The sequence below is a fragment of the Erigeron canadensis genome, chromosome 1 (assembly GCF_010389155.1).
Source record: "Erigeron canadensis isolate Cc75 chromosome 1, C_canadensis_v1, whole genome shotgun sequence".
Taxonomy (NCBI): Eukaryota; Viridiplantae; Streptophyta; class Magnoliopsida; order Asterales; family Asteraceae; genus Erigeron; species Erigeron canadensis.
In genome coordinates, this window is record NC_057761.1 from 18,944,561 (window position 1) to 18,962,658 (window position 18,098).

Consider the following 18,098-nt stretch of genomic DNA (forward strand, 5'->3'; position numbering starts at 1 on the left):
GTGAGAAAGAAGAGAGAAGAAGAAGATGAATAGTGATAGTTTTTCTCTCTCTAGGGTTCTCATCTTTTCAGTATATACATTTCCCATATTTAATGGACTTCATAAATGCAAGGACCATTTGCGAACATTTTGAACTAGAACTTTTATGAACATGAACGTTTATGAACCGAACTTTAATATTTCATTGCACATAATTATGAACTCGTCATATAAATCAAGATTTTAGATCAAATCGACCTTCATGCAAGCACATAATGGGTGTCTAAAGTACGTCAAGAACTTAATCAAATTGAACTGTCCGACCGTTCTAATGGCAAATGTACGTTGTTAAGAACTTAATAAGAACATTTCTAAGACGGTTGTTACAACGGGAATCCTTGGTAAAGTATTGAATTTGACCTTGAATTTTTTCTCTTATTAGATCTCGTTGCAAGGCCTTCTCTTGAGCTTCTCTAATTTGGTCCAAGAAATCGTTGGTGATCAAAACCCAAAGGGGAGAAACGACTATGGCGTGATGAGAGCTCTTCTGACTCAAGGCGTCCGCTACCACATTAGCTTTCCCGGGATGGTACAAAATCTCGCAATCATAATCTTTCAAAAGATCTAGCCATCTACGTTGAGGATTGTTAAGATCTCTTTGCTCAAAGAAGTACTTGAGGCTTTTATGGTCGGAATATATGGTAAACTTGACTTCATAAAGGTATTGGCGCCAAATTTTCAAAGCAAAGACCACCGCCGCTGCATCCAAGTCATGGGTAGGATATCGTTTTTCATGTTCTTTCAATTGCCTAGAAGCATAGGCAATGACTTTACCTCGTTGCATAAGAACACAACCAAGGCCATTAGATGATGCATCACAATACTCCACCATCACAACCAGGATACTTGTTCTTTATGGTGACTTTATTGAGTTCGTGATAGTCGATGCACATACGTATACTTCCATCCTTCTTCTTGACAAAAAGTACCAGTGCACCCCATGGAGAGTTACTAGGTTGAATAAAACCCTTGTCAAGTAATTCTTGTAGTTGCTTCATCATCTCTTGCATTTCCGTTGGAGCCAAACGATAAGGAGCTTTAGCAATGGGGTTAGCTCCCGGAATAGGATCAATTGAGAATTCAACTTCTATCACCGTAAACAATAGGGATGTATTCGATAGATAGGGGTTGCTTCTCAACATCTACGATGTGAGCAAGATAAGCATGACATCCATGAGATATGTAACGTTTGGCACGAGCAAAAGTACACACAGATATAGAACGTTCTTTCCTATCACCGTAAACCACCAAGTCTTTGCCCTTAGAAGTCTTCAAATATACCGCTTTTTCATCACATGCGATCTTGGCGTTATAAGAGCTCAACCAATCCATACCTATGATTATGTCAAACTCTCCCATTGGAAAAGGAATTAGATTAGCTTGGAAGAGTTCCGAAGAGATTTTGATTTCACACCCTTTATACACATCCTTCACTAATTCCGTCCTACCATTACCAACCTCAACTTGCAAAGTATTTTCTAGACATGACTTAGACACGGGAATAACATGAATTACTCTAGTTGCAACAAATGATCTATTCACCCCCGAATCAAAGAGAATTCACATAGGCACATTATATACAAGAAATGTACCTGTGACAACATCATCCGTGTCTCTTGCTTGCTCCACCGTGAGTTGAAAAGATCTTCCACGTGGGTTTCCATGAACTTGGGCGTTCTTCCTCTCCGCCTCCCTCCTTCTTTCTTTGAGTCTGTCCTCCTCGGTCAACTTAGGGCATGAGCTTCTCATATGACCCTCCTCAAAGCATTTGAAGCATATAATGGGTTTTTGAGGTTTAGACCTACATTCCCGACTAGTGTGCCCCGGCTTCCCACAAGTATAACAGCCCTTATCCGCCGCCTTACATACCCCCGAATGATTCTTTTTGCATTGGCGGCAAAAAGGAACATTTCTTCTATTTGAGTGGTTACCGGAACTACCCTCTTGTCTAGGCCACTTGCTTGGAGAATTTACATTTTCATACCTTCTTTTCAAAACACCTTCATCAACCCTCGACATCTCAATTTCATGATCTCGGGCCACATCCGCCAACATGAAGAAAGATTCCATTTGACGCAAGCTAATCTTCTCCCGAATATTCTTCCTCAACTTCAAATAAAATTGCTCCTTGAGCAATTGGTCATTTTCAAGAACATCCGGACAAAATTGAGCCTTGTCCAATAATTGGGCTTGAAATTCGTTCAAGCTCATGTTGCCTTGACAATCATTTAGAAATTCACTTCTCAACTTCATTACTTCAGCCTCCGACCGAAACTCCTTGAAGAACATGGCCTTAAACTCGGGCCATTCCACATTATCTAGAGCCCCCTTCTTGATGGCCAACAATCCGTCCCACCATCTCTTCCCACCGTTCCTTAGCATACCTATCGCAAATATGACCTTCAAATGTTCGAGGCATTGACTAGTGCGAAATGCCCCTTCAATTTCCGATATCCACCGAGTAAAAATGATGGGATCACGGTCACCGAAAAACTCGGGTGGGTGGCACACTTCAAAATCTCAAAAGGTGAATTTTTTCTTATAAAATCTCTCTCCCGTTACTTCCACATCTTTCTCCTCCTCAGTCTTTTTGCCTTTATCCTTGGCATCCCTTTTTTCAAACTCTCGTTGCACATTAATCGTAACTTCTTCTTTGATCATTTGAGCAATGTGATCATTCACTGCTCCTTCCAATGTTGCATTCAACCGTTTGAGTAAAGCAGGAGTGTACTTTTCTAACGCTCTACCAATTTGATCCGATATATCCATGCTATCCTCATCAAACACGGGCCCTTCTTCTTCATTTTGTCTATGGTGCTCATCTTCGTCATTATGATGATCGGCCATGCTATAATAAGAGTAAACAAGCTGATTTAAACGCGCAATCTATTTCTCCTTACGAACTAAAAGGCCAAAACCTAGAACTTCATACAAAACCGTCCCAAGTTTTGATGCCGTTAGTTTATAAATTTGTTAGTACTTCAACCACAATAAGGCTGGCTTATTATTGTGCTTTAAATACTAGCAAGTGGATAAACTAGCATCATCAAACGCATTTTTCGGTCCCATATAAAATTTCGGTCACCTAAGGTCGAGTCTCAACTAAGGTTTAAGTCTAGGCACTCTCTACACGAGGGAATACCTAAATACCTTAAACCTCGGCTCTCATATCAACTTGAAAGGACTAGACTCGATAAACCAAAATACTAATTTTTTTATATATATATATACCCCACTGCGCTGCAGTGGGTTGAGCACTCCCCACTGCGCCGCAGTGGAAAGGCTCGGCACATAAAGAGAACAAGCCCCACTGCGCCGTAGTGGGAGAAAATCCAAACTTTTGCGTGGGATTTCACTGCGCCGCAGTGGGCAAAACCACCCCCACTGCGCCGTAGTGAGCCACAACTCAGCAAACCTAAAAAAAAACTTTTCGACACTTAATCAAACTTGCAACCTTCAAACTTCATAACAAACTTCTCAAAATACATTTCAGAGCTTACCAACAACAATATAGACACATGTTAAACATATTTACAACATCAACTAGTTTCAAATCCATAAACGCCACCAATGAGTCATTTACCCATTTTGACACCATTTTCGCTCAAAGAGTAACTTCACAAACTTTCTAAAAACTTTACACCTGGTCAATTTCATAATTTTAACAAAAACATGGCCATCAACTCAAAATGTACCAAGAGCCATGAGGAGGGGGATTTCTAAGCCTCTAAACCAAAATTCGTCAATCAACTAGAATGACCTAATACCTTCAAGTCTTGCAAAAACCACTTCAAGCTCTAATCAACTCTTCCAATCAACAACACTAGTTTCTTCTTCCAGAATTACCTATAAAAGGGTAAACAACTAAAATATAAGCAGGGGCTTAGTGAATATACTTGCATACATTTATGAATACGAAGGAGGGCAAAGTACAAGAACTTTCACATGTAACCTATGACACCGTCATGCCACATTTACATGCTCACCTTGCACACTATCAACACATATATAGATCCATATAAGCTAAACAATCATATCAATCACATCTATCGGGATTCTTAGGCCCCGGAGGTTCTGAGGCCTCATAATCACAATGCCCCACATGGGCTCATGCCACATCAATTACCACACATGGATTTACGAACTTCAACATGAAATGGTCAAAACCACCATGGACAAAAAGGCTTCAACATGATGTGGTCAATGGATCCAACATATACATAAAGGTATGCAAATATACTCACCTCCTCCGCAAAAAGGACAACACTAAAACGAAAAGCACAAGCAAGCTTCAACCTATAATCATATCATAAAAGTGCATAAGCTTACATTCACAACTTGACTAGCTCAACCTAGTCATACTCAATCACTAGCCTTTCTAAACCCAAAACCCAACCCATTTGTCATTGAGTTACTTTTATCTATAACAACAACATTAATCCTACCATTTTCATCCACATTTCAATAACTAGCAAAATTCATCTTTTCTTACAAACTCAATTTATCACATTGAACTCATCTATTTCAAAATTAAACACAGTATATAACTCATTGACAACTTGGTTAACTAAGGAATTGGGGAAAAATTAACCATAATTCATTTCCTAGCAAAACCCCCAAATTGGTTCACTCCAAGAACCCTAAATTCAGAAGAAAGAAGAAAACTAAATTAGGAGAAATCAATACCTCACTAAGTAATGGCTAATTCAAGATTTAAATTGAAAATCCTCCTTTCCCCCTCTTCCTTGAAATTTTCGGCCACCACCACTCAAAACCCACAAACCCTAGCTTTTTAATTTCTTGAATGAAGATTATATGATGGTGATGTTTAGTATAATGATTTCCCTTTTTGAATTAGAGAGAGTTAAGCTTTTGATTTTGAAAGAAAGAGATGGAATTGCATGAGGAAGTGAAGAAGAAGATAGTGGAAATATGAGTAAGGAAAATGTATATGGTTGGCACTCTTTATGGGTGCCATGGCCCACTTCTAAATTTGTGGGTATTTTACCCGTTATCCGTTAAAGTTCCAACTAAATTAACCCCATATCCAAAAATAAAATACTAGGAAATTAATTTAATGTCAAAACTATGAAAAGGGTTAATTTCTTTTACCTTAAAATCTTTGGGGTGTTACACCAGTGTTGGACACGGGTATAAAATCTAGTAAGAAAATCTATATCTGGGTAATGAGTTTCTGTCAATTAATAAATACATTAGTTAATACAGTAGTTAATATTAAGGGTATATTAGTTATAATATAAAATAATCAATCTATACTACTTATTACTATATAAAAATTATACTCTTATGTTGAAAAGTTTACAATTTTGGGACATACAAAATTACCATTTTACTCTTAATTAATTAATTTACACAATCATTCCATAATCTTTTAAAAGATATATTCACTATGCCTAATTTCAAATATCTTTGTATCAATTTCCTACACCACTTAACGCTGACGCCATCACCATCCGTCGACGCCACTACATCGCAACTAATGTCATCGCCGCCGCATTGCGCGGGTACCATACTCGTGGACTTTAAATATTTTGTATAGGTGGCATTTTTTTTTTTGAGTTAATTACTGAAATGGTACCTCACGTTTGCGCCATATTACTGGTTTCATAGCTTTCCTTTCGAAATTACGCTGATCATACCCAACGTATGCAAATCTCCACTCGCACCATACTGGAGGCTAACCCCGTCAGCTGGCCGGTATAACCTCCCCCACGTGACTTGCACGTGAGGGGTAAATATGTAATATCGCGTTTCCTAATTACTGAAATGGTACCTAACGTTTGCACGATATTGCTGGTTTCACACCTATATGTTTCTTAATTACTTAAATGGTACCTAATGTTTAGTTATTAATTTTTTTTTTTTTTAATTTTTTTAATTTGTTTTATTTTTCTTTTATAAAAGTTCTCCAAAACTTGTTACAATTTAATGAAAATAGTTACAATACACTTATAATCCACTCAAAAATAATACCAAATAGCTATTTCATAACAAAATATAAGTTTTAAAGTTCACGAATAACCAAAAATAGCAATAAAGTATCATAAAACAATTTTTAAAAAATTTGCGAGGAAATTTTTTTTTTTTTTGAAAAAATTCCGGAAATACCGCAATAGTAATACAAGTCAGTATTTACTGCGACATGAAGCTTAAAGCAATATTTTAAATACCCGTAAATACCGGTTGATATGTCTGTTATTCCTACATATTTCTGGTATTACCATTGCGGTATTTCCGAAATTTTTAAAAAAGAAAAATTTATTTTTTTTTTAAAATTATTTTTATGATACTTTATTACTATTTTTGGTTATTCGTATTATATTTTGTTATGAAATAACTATTTGGTATTATTTTTTAGTGGATTATAGGTGCATTTTGACTATTTGCATTAAATTATAACAAGTTTTGAAGAATTTTTATATAAAAGAAATAAAACAAATTAAAAAAAATATAAAAAAATTAATAACTACACATTATGTACCATTTAAGTAATTAAGAAATATATAGGTATGAAACCAGCAATATCATGCAAACGTTAGGTACCATTTCAGTAATTAGGAAACGCGATATTACATATTTACCCCTCACGTGCAAATCACGTGGGGGAGGTTTTAACGGTCAGCTGACGGGGTTAGCCTCCAGTATGGTGCGAGTGGAGATTTGCATACGTTGGGTATGATCAGCGTAATTTCGAAAGGAAATGTATGAAACAAGTAATATGGCGCAAACGTGAGGTACCATTTCAGTAATTAACTCATTTTTTTTTGTAAGTTAAAGTTTATGTCATTTAATTAGGTCTCTTAATCATTAGTGTTTTTTTTAGAGAGCCACTCTCTTTCTTGAGTTAAATTTTAAATGAAAAGAATTGAAATGATAAGATGAGAAAGAGTAAATATAATCCTTTCAAATCATCCTAAAGATGGGTGGAAGATTTTTAAAACAAAAACAACTAAATAATCCTTTCAAATTATATCACTTCATTTCCTTTCCATCATTAAAAAAAATGCAAGAACTCAACTTATACAAAAATCATTTGAAATCTTTTATTTTCTCCACTAAGAAAAACTTAAGAACATAGTAATAGTGTAGACTCATTTAATACAATGTATATATGTAATATTGTAATATGTTAAATGAAAAGAGTATGATGAGTTGGAAAAGTTTTTCATTCTATTCTTTGATACAAACTAAAAATCAATCATTAGAATGTATTGTAGATACTCAAGCTCGGATGTATATTGCACGGAATGGAAATGAGTTTAATTATTTAACTTATCTTTCTCAATGATAAAATTTAAGACTACACACTTAATAATTAAATTGTGTTTGTGTACTCAATTTGTTTTTGTTGTATAAGTTGGAACTTTTCATCAATGTTTCTAACTTTATATGTTAGAAAGTTTTTCATTACGGTGTGAAATAAAATTAGCAGGCTTTAGCTCTAAATGTAACACCCATGAGTTGACCACAAAAACTTTTAAGTCAAAATAAAAATTTAAACTCAAAAATGCGACCTCGTATTTGAAATTGACCTCGTATTACAAAAACCGACTTCGTAATTTTCATTTAGCATCGCTTTTGGGTCTGGCCTCGTATTTTGGTTGTAGCCTCATATTCTCTATCTGGCATCGTATTCGGGTGTTAGCATGAATCTTATTATTTTACCCTACATATAAATACTCTTTTTCTTTCACAAACCCTCATTCCATCAACTTAGCCTCCAAGAAAAACACACACAAACCTTTACTACCTCCCTTTTTGCTACCCCAATTTGCTACCTCACTTTACTAACCCATTATTACTACCTCACAATTACTACCCCATTTTATATCAAGTTTTATGAAAATCAAACCTTGTTTTGTTTAGATTTAGATTCAATAACAGTGTTTTTATGTCCTAAACATCATCACAAACATCTATCTTACATATTTAAGGTATATAATCAAAACCCCTTTTTATGCTCTTTTTTGGTATGTTTCGGTTTTTCTTTTAATACACACACTACACCTACCAAGTATCAAACTTTTTACGTCCAAAACGTTTTGAATCATATACTACAACTTTTCCCAAAGTTTCGCGTGATTTCGTTAACAAAATCTTGAGGTACAGGATATTTTATATACTTTTTATAAACTTTGTTCAAATGGGTTTTCGGGTTTAAGTCCGTTTTTCAAGTTTCAGACTTTAGGGTTGTTTTCCCATCATATTAGGGAGTCTAAAAGTACAATCTGATGATAAAAACACCTCCAGATCGAAAGATACGATTAGGGGTTTCTAGAATGAATTTTGGGGAAGAACAACCCAGTTTGTGACCTCGTCGATTTACGACCTCGCATTTCTGATTTAGCCTCGCATTTCTGATTTAGTCTCGCATTTCTGATTTAGCCTCGCATTCCTGATTTAGCCTCGCATTTCCCATTTATGACCTCGCAAATCTCACTTTTGTCTTTTAGTGAAATACTACCCCAGATTACTAGCCTCTTATTTTAGCCATTCAATTTAGCCTCTTATTTTAGTCTCTCAATTTCATTTTGTCTTTTAGTGAAATACTACCCCAAATCTCAAATAAGACCTCAAATTCAATTTAAGACCCCAACTTTCAATTGAAACCTCGGATTTTGATCACTACCTAGGTTTAATCAACTTTGGTCGATTTGGTCAACTTTTGTCGATTCGGTCAACTTAGTCAAACTCGTAATTTGGTCAACTCTCATCAAACTTGTAAAACGTGGTCAAAGTCAAACTAGCACGCTTTTGGACAATTTGGTCGATACTTGGTGACACGTTAAGAGCACGCTTACCTATATGGAATGAATACTTAAATTATGATAACTTGTAACAGATTGATTGCATAACGGTTACTTGCTTTCTGATATCCTGTGTAGCTTGATCGTATTTCTGGCATTCAGGTGAGTTTCGTACCCTTTTACATGTTTTCATGGGGTCGAAAGGATACAAAATGCTTTTCTGATAAAACGTATATGGTGTTTTATGACTATCTATTTTGGATATACTTGTGGTTACATTTTTCAGATACACTTATGATTTCATACATTGGATTACATTTACGATTATATTACGGATATTCTTTTACTACGACGATTATAGACTACTGCATGATACCCTGTGTGTGCTTTATCGATAGTGTCGTGTGCCTATCTCTGTGTATGCTTTATCGATAGTGCCGTGTGCCTATCCCTGTGTGTGCTTTATCAATAGTGTCGTGTGCCTGTGTGTGCTTTATCGATAGTGCCATGTGCCTATCCTTGTGTGTGCTTTATGTGGTCGATAGTGCTTTGTGCCTATCCTTATGTGTTCTACCACTGCCTGGTTAACCAAATGGCCTTGAGACATTTTGGAATCTTAAGCTGTGTGTACTTATTGTATCTAAAGTAAGTCTATAATCAAACGCTGCTGTGTGTACTTATAAAAACATGTTTTACCACTAAATGCTTTCTATGAAACTTACAAACTCACCAACCATTGTGTTGACGCTTTTAAGTATCCTTTCAGGTAATCGAGCAAATTGTGGCTAGGAATGGTAGCATGGGACTCGTAGCAGACTTCAGGCTTAGGATTTGGAGTTTTGCATGCTTTTCTATGTGCTAGTTGGCAATATGCCTAATCGTTTCCCCTGCGTAGGAACTTATCTTATGTTTTATTTGACTGCTTTGTTGAACCTATGGGTTATGACTTCTCTTTTGCTTATTCGAACCATGTAATTTGACTACTTATGCTTAATTTATGCACTCATTTAGTTATTTCTATGTAATATCCATGTGCGCGTGTGTTTTATCTCGCACTCCGAGTTTTCCGCCTTAGTCGGGGTGTTACACTAGATAAAAGCTATTAAATTATCAAGACACAAGTCCATAGATAAGAGCAATATCATATTTGCATAGATAATAACTTACAATAATAACTAATAAGTACTTTGTGGTTGGTAACTTGGTGCTATCTAAAATGCAATATAGGATTCTCCTGTGTATATTACCATTCCAGCAATGACAAGGCCCAAATTCATGTTGCATTTTGAAACAAAACAAAACAAAACGAACATAGTTTTAGTTGGACTTAATATCATTTTAGTTGTGTAAGATATACCTCTACAGCTCTACTTAAGCAAAGAGTTTTTAGAGCATCTATAATGAGGAAAAGTCTTTGAAAGCTTTTTATTTTGCCATCTGTTTAAGGGTAAAGTTACACTTAATTTAATGAGGGTATAATCTAGTATAAGAAAATGGTATTTAGTGATCGGAGGGTAATAATAGATGATTTCAGACTTGCTGGCGGTTCCTTCTTAGTGTGCGGCAATCGATGCCTCACGCCACCAAGTGTATGTATGTGTATGAAAATGCATTCTGCCTTCTAGGGTTCTTGTGGGGAGGTATTTATAAGCCCTCCACTTAGAGTCCACGAGATGGGCCGAGGAATCTAGAAGTTGGGCCTGACGGCCAACTTAACGGTAGTCTCCGACACATGACCGTTACCGTTAGACAGGTGTATCAAGATTTTTCGTTAGGAGACATAAGCACGAACTGTACGTGCTGATGCACGTGCCACATTGTACTATTTGTCTGCCAGATGATCGCAGGGTTCAGGGCCTATTCATGGCTTCACTGAGTTAATTAAGGTACATATCTTACTATTAATACTAATAAGCTGGAACGTCCGGATCATTAATGGTGATACATCATCAAGCCCCCCAGCCTAGCATCGTGCTTTGGTATGATGGTAGGGTAGAACTTGACATATTTTGAAAATTTTTTATCGTTTTTGAATGATTAAATGTCGAAGCGTCTTGTATTACTATATACTCCCCCCCCCTCCCCCCAAAAAGAAAAAAGAGATGTAAAACTTATAAAAAAAAAAATGCAAATTTAAAAAGGTGTTTGATCATTATTGTTTTTGTTGCTTAGTCATAATGGCAATGAATGCGTGGGTATTTCCGGGAAAGATTGTCATAAATGTCCCTTATATCGGCTAGTGGAAAACACGTGTTCTGACGAGACGTTACATTTGCTTCTGACATTCCAACACGAGTTACTGTAGTGTCCACTTTCTGTCTATAAATACCACCACTTCTTTTCATTTTTCACACCTTCATTTTTTTCCGGAATCTCTCGTCCTTTTACTCTCGATCCGCAGCCTTCGCAGCGTTCATAGATTTCTTCTTCTTCTTATTGTGAGCCTCCGCAGGTGGGTTTTTCGTTTCCAAATTGTACTTTTATTATGGGTAATAGAAAGGATCTGTGTTAATTTCTGTAGCGTTACAAGAGATGAGTTGGTGCAATTTCTAGATCAACATAGGTTTCCTTTAGGTCTTCATTATACACTTCCCTGTCCCTCTGATAATGCTAGAATGGCTCCGGTGGGGAAAATACCCTTATATATGGCAATGTTCGAAATATCGAACGTTCGTTTACCGTTTACTACTTTCTTCCTTGAGATTCTTCAACATTTCAAATGCCATGTTTCTCAAATGATACCCTTCGGAGCCCTTAGGATAACAATGTTTGAGGCTGTGTGTTGGGCACATGGAGCGGAGCCTATGGTAGATGATTTTCGTAAGTTCTATTGCTTAGGTGCTGATGGGGATTGGTTTACAATCCAAAAGAGACCGGGTTCGAAGCTTCCGGAATGTATTTATGGGGTGACTACGTCTATTAAAGGATGGAAGAAAAGATTTTTTTATGTTGATGAGTCCGTTGTCCCCGCTACATACGCTGCCGTACTAAATATGAAAGGTCACGCTCGTGGCACTCTTGCTGATAACAAAACTGAGATAAAATTTAATCCGAAGCTAGTGGAAAAACTCTATAGGCCTACCATGAGCCGTACATTGCCGGAGGGTGTATTGTATCTGGCGAAGCTTAGCGGAGTCTGGTTATATCATCCGACTACTCCTAGGCTCGTTTCCAAAGAAGTGAAGGGTACGGATTCTCCAACCCTTCCTATTGAGTCTATACTTGTTTGCATTTATTCTCTCGTATTATCCTTTTTTATTTGTATTCGGGTTTATGACTGATTTTGCATCTTTCTTTCATTTTAGTTATGGACTTCTTAGCATATATGGGGAGCAATTTGGAGGATGTTGATTGCATCTCGGATCTTCCGGAGGGGCAAACTGCTACCAAAGTTGTACAAGTATCCCACGAGCAAGATGTTACAGTTTTGCAGGATACTCCAGAGACTATTTCTCGTCGGAAAGCCATTGAGGAAGACTTTTCCAAGCGTAACAAGAAAACTACTGAAGGGGAAGAAGTTACTGGCGGAGCTTCTGGGAAGAAGGCGGAGAAGAAAAGAAAGTCTGATAAAAAGGGAGGAAAATCTCGGAAAAAGAAGAAAGAGACCATTGAGATGGCCTTGGATGATAGTGAGGAAAAACAAGATGCTGAGGGGGGAGAATTTGTTGCGGATCCTCCGACACATGGGGCGGGTAAGAGTCCGGCTGCTGTTAGGAAGTTACGAGAAGATACCAATACTAATGTTCTTGAGGTGGAAGATTCTGAGGAGGAAGGCTCCGGAACTGGCGACCAAGAATCAGATCATTCTAAGAGTGCTTCTGTTCGATCCCCGTGAGCTCGGGAGTATGTTGGTCCTCAGGCGGCTTTTAAGGTTGTGTTTCCTACTATTGCCAAGAATAGCTGTCTGGAAAGAGAGTCGGAGAGGGAAGACTATCTTGCCCGAATCATGGTTCCGGCCCGTCTTCAGGAAGTGGCTTCTTTTTCTATGCGTGATCTTCGGGATGCAACAAATGAGACTTCCATCAGGCATACTTCAGAACAGGTTTGTACTTGGTTAAATGATTATTTATCATCGTTATTATTGCATCAAAATATTATATATATTTTTGTTTTTATTCTTCAGCGCGATCTCTGGAGGTGTATTGATTTGATGGAAGCTGAGTATGATGAGATGAGAAAGGATCGTAAGGCATTGCGTCGGAGGGTTCGTGAGTTAGAGCTTAAAGACCCAGATTTTCAACCCCAAAAATGGGCTGATATGGAGGCTGACAATGTGGTCTTGAAGAATCAGGTACAAATGGTGGAGCAGGAGGTTACGGCGCACCGAAATAGATACGATGTTCTTTTGGAAGAAAAAATAAAAGTTGATGAAAGTTTATGCGAGGAGAAAGCGAAGGTGGAGAGTTTGAATTTCGAAATTGAGGCTCACTGGAGGGTTGAAAGAGATCTTAGCCATAAAGTTCAGGACAGAGATGAGGAAATTGAAAAGCTTAAAGCGGACAGGGCGGAGCTTATTAGGGGAATTCCTTCCATATTCGATACGCTCCGATCCAGCGGAGAGTTTGCTAGGGAAATGGGAGCTGTACAAGGTTGCGCCATGGCGGTTGGTTTTAACAAGGCTCTTATGACGGTTAAAACTAAAGTTCCGGATCTGGATATCACACGGATCGAGGGGTATCAGAGAGGGAGTTTTGCGGCCTTAAAAGATGCAGCTAGGAAATTTGCCGATAAGCGTTTCGAGTATTTAAACGTGCTTGCTTCGGATGCAGAACTTTCTGTTGTAGAAATTCTCTCCACTCCTGCTCTCGTAGCCTCCGCGACCACCCAGGCTACCTCATCTTCCGCTCCTTCCGGTCATGCTACTCAAAATCCATGAACTTTGTTGGTTAATTTGTATCTTAAACAATTTATTTTTATATCGTCTGTAACCAGCCTCTGTCGTCTTTGCACATTATTTCATTTTCTTTTCGTAGGCTACAATATGCAGGTCGCAGCTTCAAAACAATCTCTACTTGCATTTTTATAAAATGGTTTTGCTAATATCTCATTTGTGTTCTGTTAGTATACCTATGTGCTTGTATGATATTTTACGATAGCACTTGGAAAGTTTTTCAAAGGTTATTTTAGTTTTTTTTTTTTTTGCATACATTGCGTAGGCTCCGAATAGTCGTAGGATTACGTATTTTATGATAACGTTTGGGTGAATTTTCCAAGGTTTGCTTTACATAATTTCAATGTTCATATACACTGCGTAGGCTCCGAATAGTCGTAGCGCTGTGTATTTTATGATAATACTTGGATAAATTTTCCAAGGTTTGCTTTATATAATCTCAAAATTCATATACACTGCGTAGGCTCCGAGAGGCCGTAGCGTTGTGTATTTTATGATAATACTTGGATAAATTTTCCAAGGTTTGCTTTATATAATTTCAAAATTCATATACACTGCGTAGGCTCCGAGAGGCCGTAGCGTTGTGTATTTTATGATAATACTTGGATAAATTTTCCAAGGTTTGCTTTATATAATTTCAAAATTCATATACACTGCGTAGGCTCCGAGAGGCCGTAGCGTTGTTTATTTTATGATAATACTTGGATAAATTTTCCAAGGTTTGCTTTATATAATTTCAAAATTCATATTAGATGTATTAATGTATTTTGAGAGAATATCAAAATGCCTAGGCTGTCAGTAGCCGTAGGATGTAACTAGATTAATAGACCTGACAGAAGCTTTTACAATAGGGGTCGCAGCCTTCTTAAAGGGTAGACATGAAATTATACATAACACTTTTTTAGTTGCGACCCATTCCATGTTCTTGGGAGATTCTCTCCTTGAAGTGTGGCCAACTTGTAGGATCCATTGCCGCAAGCTTCTATGATCTGATACGGACCTTCCCATTGGGGTCCAAGCTTTCCAACTTTTTCCGCTTTGCTTGCATCATTGTTTCGAAAAACATAACTTCCAGGCAAGAAAGTTTCTTTGTTAACCCTTTGGTCATAGTATTTCTTGACTTGTGCCTTGTAGGCTGCTTCTTTGATGAAGGCGACCTCCCTTCTTTCTTCCAATAGATTCAGATTTTGGCGGAGTTGATCTTCATTTTCATCTTCGTCATTAAACCTGCGGAGGGTTGGTATGCATGCCTCTGCTGGTATCATAGCTTCGGAGCCGTACACCAGGTTGAAGGGAGTCTCTCCATTGCTTGTTTTTGGAGTTGTTCTTGATGCCCATAAAACTTGATGAAGTTCATCTAACCATCCACTTTGACACCTTCCCAGTCTTGTTTTGATTCCGTGTACAAGTTGTTTGTTCATTGCTTCGACTTGTCCATTAGCTTGAGGATGGGCTACGGACGTGAAGCTCTGTTGAATCTCTAAATTTTTGCAAAACTGGGGGAAGATTCCTTGACTGAATTGTTTTCCATTGTCACTTACAATCACTTGTGGGATTTCGAATCTTGTTACGACTTGTTCCCATACAAATTTTTCTATTTGTTTTCCTGAGATTGTGGCTAGGGGTTTAGCCTCAACCCATTTCGTAAAGTAGTCAACAACTATGACCAAAACTTTAATTTTCCCGGAGCCTGCGGAAAAGGTCCGACAATGTCGATACCCCACTTTAAGAATGGCCAAGCAGATGTCACCGGGATCAATTCACTCTTCGGAGCTTTCGGAACCGTAGCATGGATTTGACATGATTCACAAGGTTGAATTTCATTCACAGTATCTTTGTACATAGATGGCCAATAATACCCCATTTTGGTGATTTTAGCCACCACCATCCTTGGGCCGGCGTGAGATCCGCAGCATCCTTGATGAATTTCTTGAATGATTGCTTTTGCCTGATTTGGGCCTACACACCTCAACAATGGTCCCAGGTATGATTTCCTGTAGAGGCCTTCCTCTAGGAGAGTGTACTGTGGAGCTTTGATTCTGATCTTTCTGGCTTCCTCCTTGTCTGCTGGTAAAAGCCCACTTGTCACATATTCAATGATTGGAGTCATCCAATTTTGCCTTTCTTTTTCAATGGGTGCGACAACCAGTTCTTCATCAATAGAGCTTCTTTTTAGCGTCTCCACAAGGACTTCTTTAGTTAAATGAGCAAAAGAAGTGGAAGCCAGCTTGCTCAGGGGGTCTGCTATCTTGTTCCGGCTCCTGCTTACATTCTGTATTCGGAAGGTTTTGAATTTTTGCCTTATCTGCCTTACCTTCTCCAAGTATTTTTTCATCGCAGGCTCTTTTGCTTCGTACGTTCCGTCTACTTGGAATGCCACTATCTGAGAATCTACGCAGGCGTGAATGTGTTCTACCTTCATTTGCACTGCGATTCGTAATCCTGCTAATAATGCTTCGTACTCTGCGACATTGTTGGAGGCTTTAAATTCAAAGCGTAGAGCGTAAGTAAATTCTTGTCCTTCTGGGCTTGTTAAAATAAGTCCTGCTCCGGAGCCATCTGCGCTGGAGGCTCCGTCGGTAAAAAGTTTCCACATTGTGCCATTCTCCGGCAACTCCGGTTGTTCATCCTTTACCACAGTTTCAGCTTTTCTTTTGTTCTTAGTTTCAGCAGTCGGAACCTCCGCAAGGAAATCTGCTAATATTTGTCCTTTGATTGAATTTCTTGGTTTGAATTTTATTTCATGCTCCCCTAATTCCACTGCCCATTTTGCTAATCTCCCTGAAACCTCCGGCCTGGTTAATACTTGCTTTATTGGTTTATCTGTTAACACTTGAATTGGGTGTGCCTGGAAATACCGGCGTAGGCTTCGGGCAACATGAATCAGAGCTAAAGTTAATTTCTCGATTTCTGGATATCTTGTTTCTGGTGGTTGCAAAACTCTACTGACATAGTAAATTGGCTATTGAACTCCTTTTCTGCTAGTTATCAACACCGCACTTATAGTCTCACTTGATGCTGCAAGGTACATTTGCAAGGTTTCGCCCGGTGTAGGGGCTGTCATTGTTGGTAGTTGACAAAGGTACTCTTTTAACTCTATAAATGCTTTTTGAGCCTCCTCTGTCCACTTGAAGTGTTGTTTTTCTAGGCAACCTTTTAATGTTTGAAAGAAAGGAAGAGACCGGTCTGCTGATTTTGATAAAAAACGATGAAGAGCTGCCAATTTACCATTAAGTCTTTGGACATCTTTAAGAGCTTGCGGAGCCTTCATGTTTTGAATATCCTTGATTTTCTCTGGGTCTGCCTTGAATCCTTCCTTTGTAATGACATGCCCCAAAAACTAGCCTTCTTCCACCCCGAAGGAGCACTTCTTGGGGTTTAGTTTCATATTAATACATCGGAGGGTCCGGAAGGTTTCCTCAATATCCAATAACATGTCTTCTTCATTTCTACTTTTGATTACCATGTCATCCACATAAACCTCCAGGTTTCTTCCGATTTGTCCACCAAAAGCTCTATCCACCAATCTTTGATATGTTGCACCGGCATTCTTTAAACCAAAAGACATCTTCTTGTAACAAAAAATTCCTTCAGAAGTGTAAAAAGCAGTTTTGTCTTCATCGTCTGGGTGCATTTGTATCTGGTGGTAGCCTTTGTAGGCGTCCAAAAAACACTTTAATCGGAAACCGACAAGTGATTCAATTTTCCAATCTATTTCGGGGAGGGGGTAACAGTCCTTTGGGCATGCCTTGTTGATGTCCATGAAGTCAACATACATCCTCCATCCCCCATCATGCTTCTTTACCATTACCGGGTTCGCTACCCAACTTTGGTACTTAACTTCTGAGGATGCCAGCCTTCACCAAATCTTCCACTTGCTCTTTCGCAGCCTTACTTCGGTCCGGAGCTAGGCTCCGACGTTTTTGTTTGATAGGCTCCAGATGTGGCCTTGTATTCCAACGATGCTGGGTATCAAAGTTCTCACCATTTATTTTCAACTGTCTTGGGACTCCTGACATGTCCGCGGGAGTCCATGCAAAAATGTCCATATTTTTTTCTAAAGCTTCCTTCAATTTTCTTTTGTATTCAGTTGGTAGTTGTTTACCAATCATGATGAATTGATCTGGATACTTGTTGTTGACAAACAATTTTTCTGTTTCAATTTCTAGAGTTTCGTTTTTCTTTGAACATTCCGCAGCTTCCGGGGACCTTATCTGAGAACACTGAACCTCAGGACGAGGTTCGGTTTTGACAAAACCTATCCCTTTTGGAGTTGGGAACTTTACTATTCCATGGACAGGGGATGGAACCATGCCCAGCTTCCTCATTGCTGGTCTGCCAAGTATAATGTTGTAAGGCGACTCCGCTCGAACTATCACAAAGGTTAGTGTTTCAGTTCT

The 18,098-nt window shown here is 38.3% G+C and overlaps 2 protein-coding genes across 2 annotated transcripts; both read right to left on the minus strand.

Moving 5' to 3' along the window:
• Positions 1-1,119: 1,119 nt before the first annotated feature.
• Positions 1,120-2,886, minus strand: LOC122585963. Its single transcript, XM_043758082.1, has 3 exons — positions 2,602-2,886; positions 1,632-2,439; positions 1,120-1,517 (listed from the first exon to the last, which is right to left on the minus strand). Exons 1-3 carry the CDS (start codon positions 2,884-2,886, stop codon positions 1,120-1,122), a joined length of 1,491 nt encoding a protein of 496 aa, XP_043614017.1.
• Positions 2,887-14,582: 11,696 nt separating this feature from the next.
• LOC122585974 lies at positions 14,583-16,969 on the minus strand. The gene is made up of 3 exons (XM_043758091.1): positions 16,711-16,969; positions 15,508-16,623; positions 14,583-15,388 (listed from the first exon to the last, which is right to left on the minus strand). Exons 1-3 carry the CDS (start codon positions 16,967-16,969, stop codon positions 14,583-14,585), a joined length of 2,181 nt encoding a protein of 726 aa, XP_043614026.1.
• Positions 16,970-18,098: the final 1,129 nt, after the last annotated feature.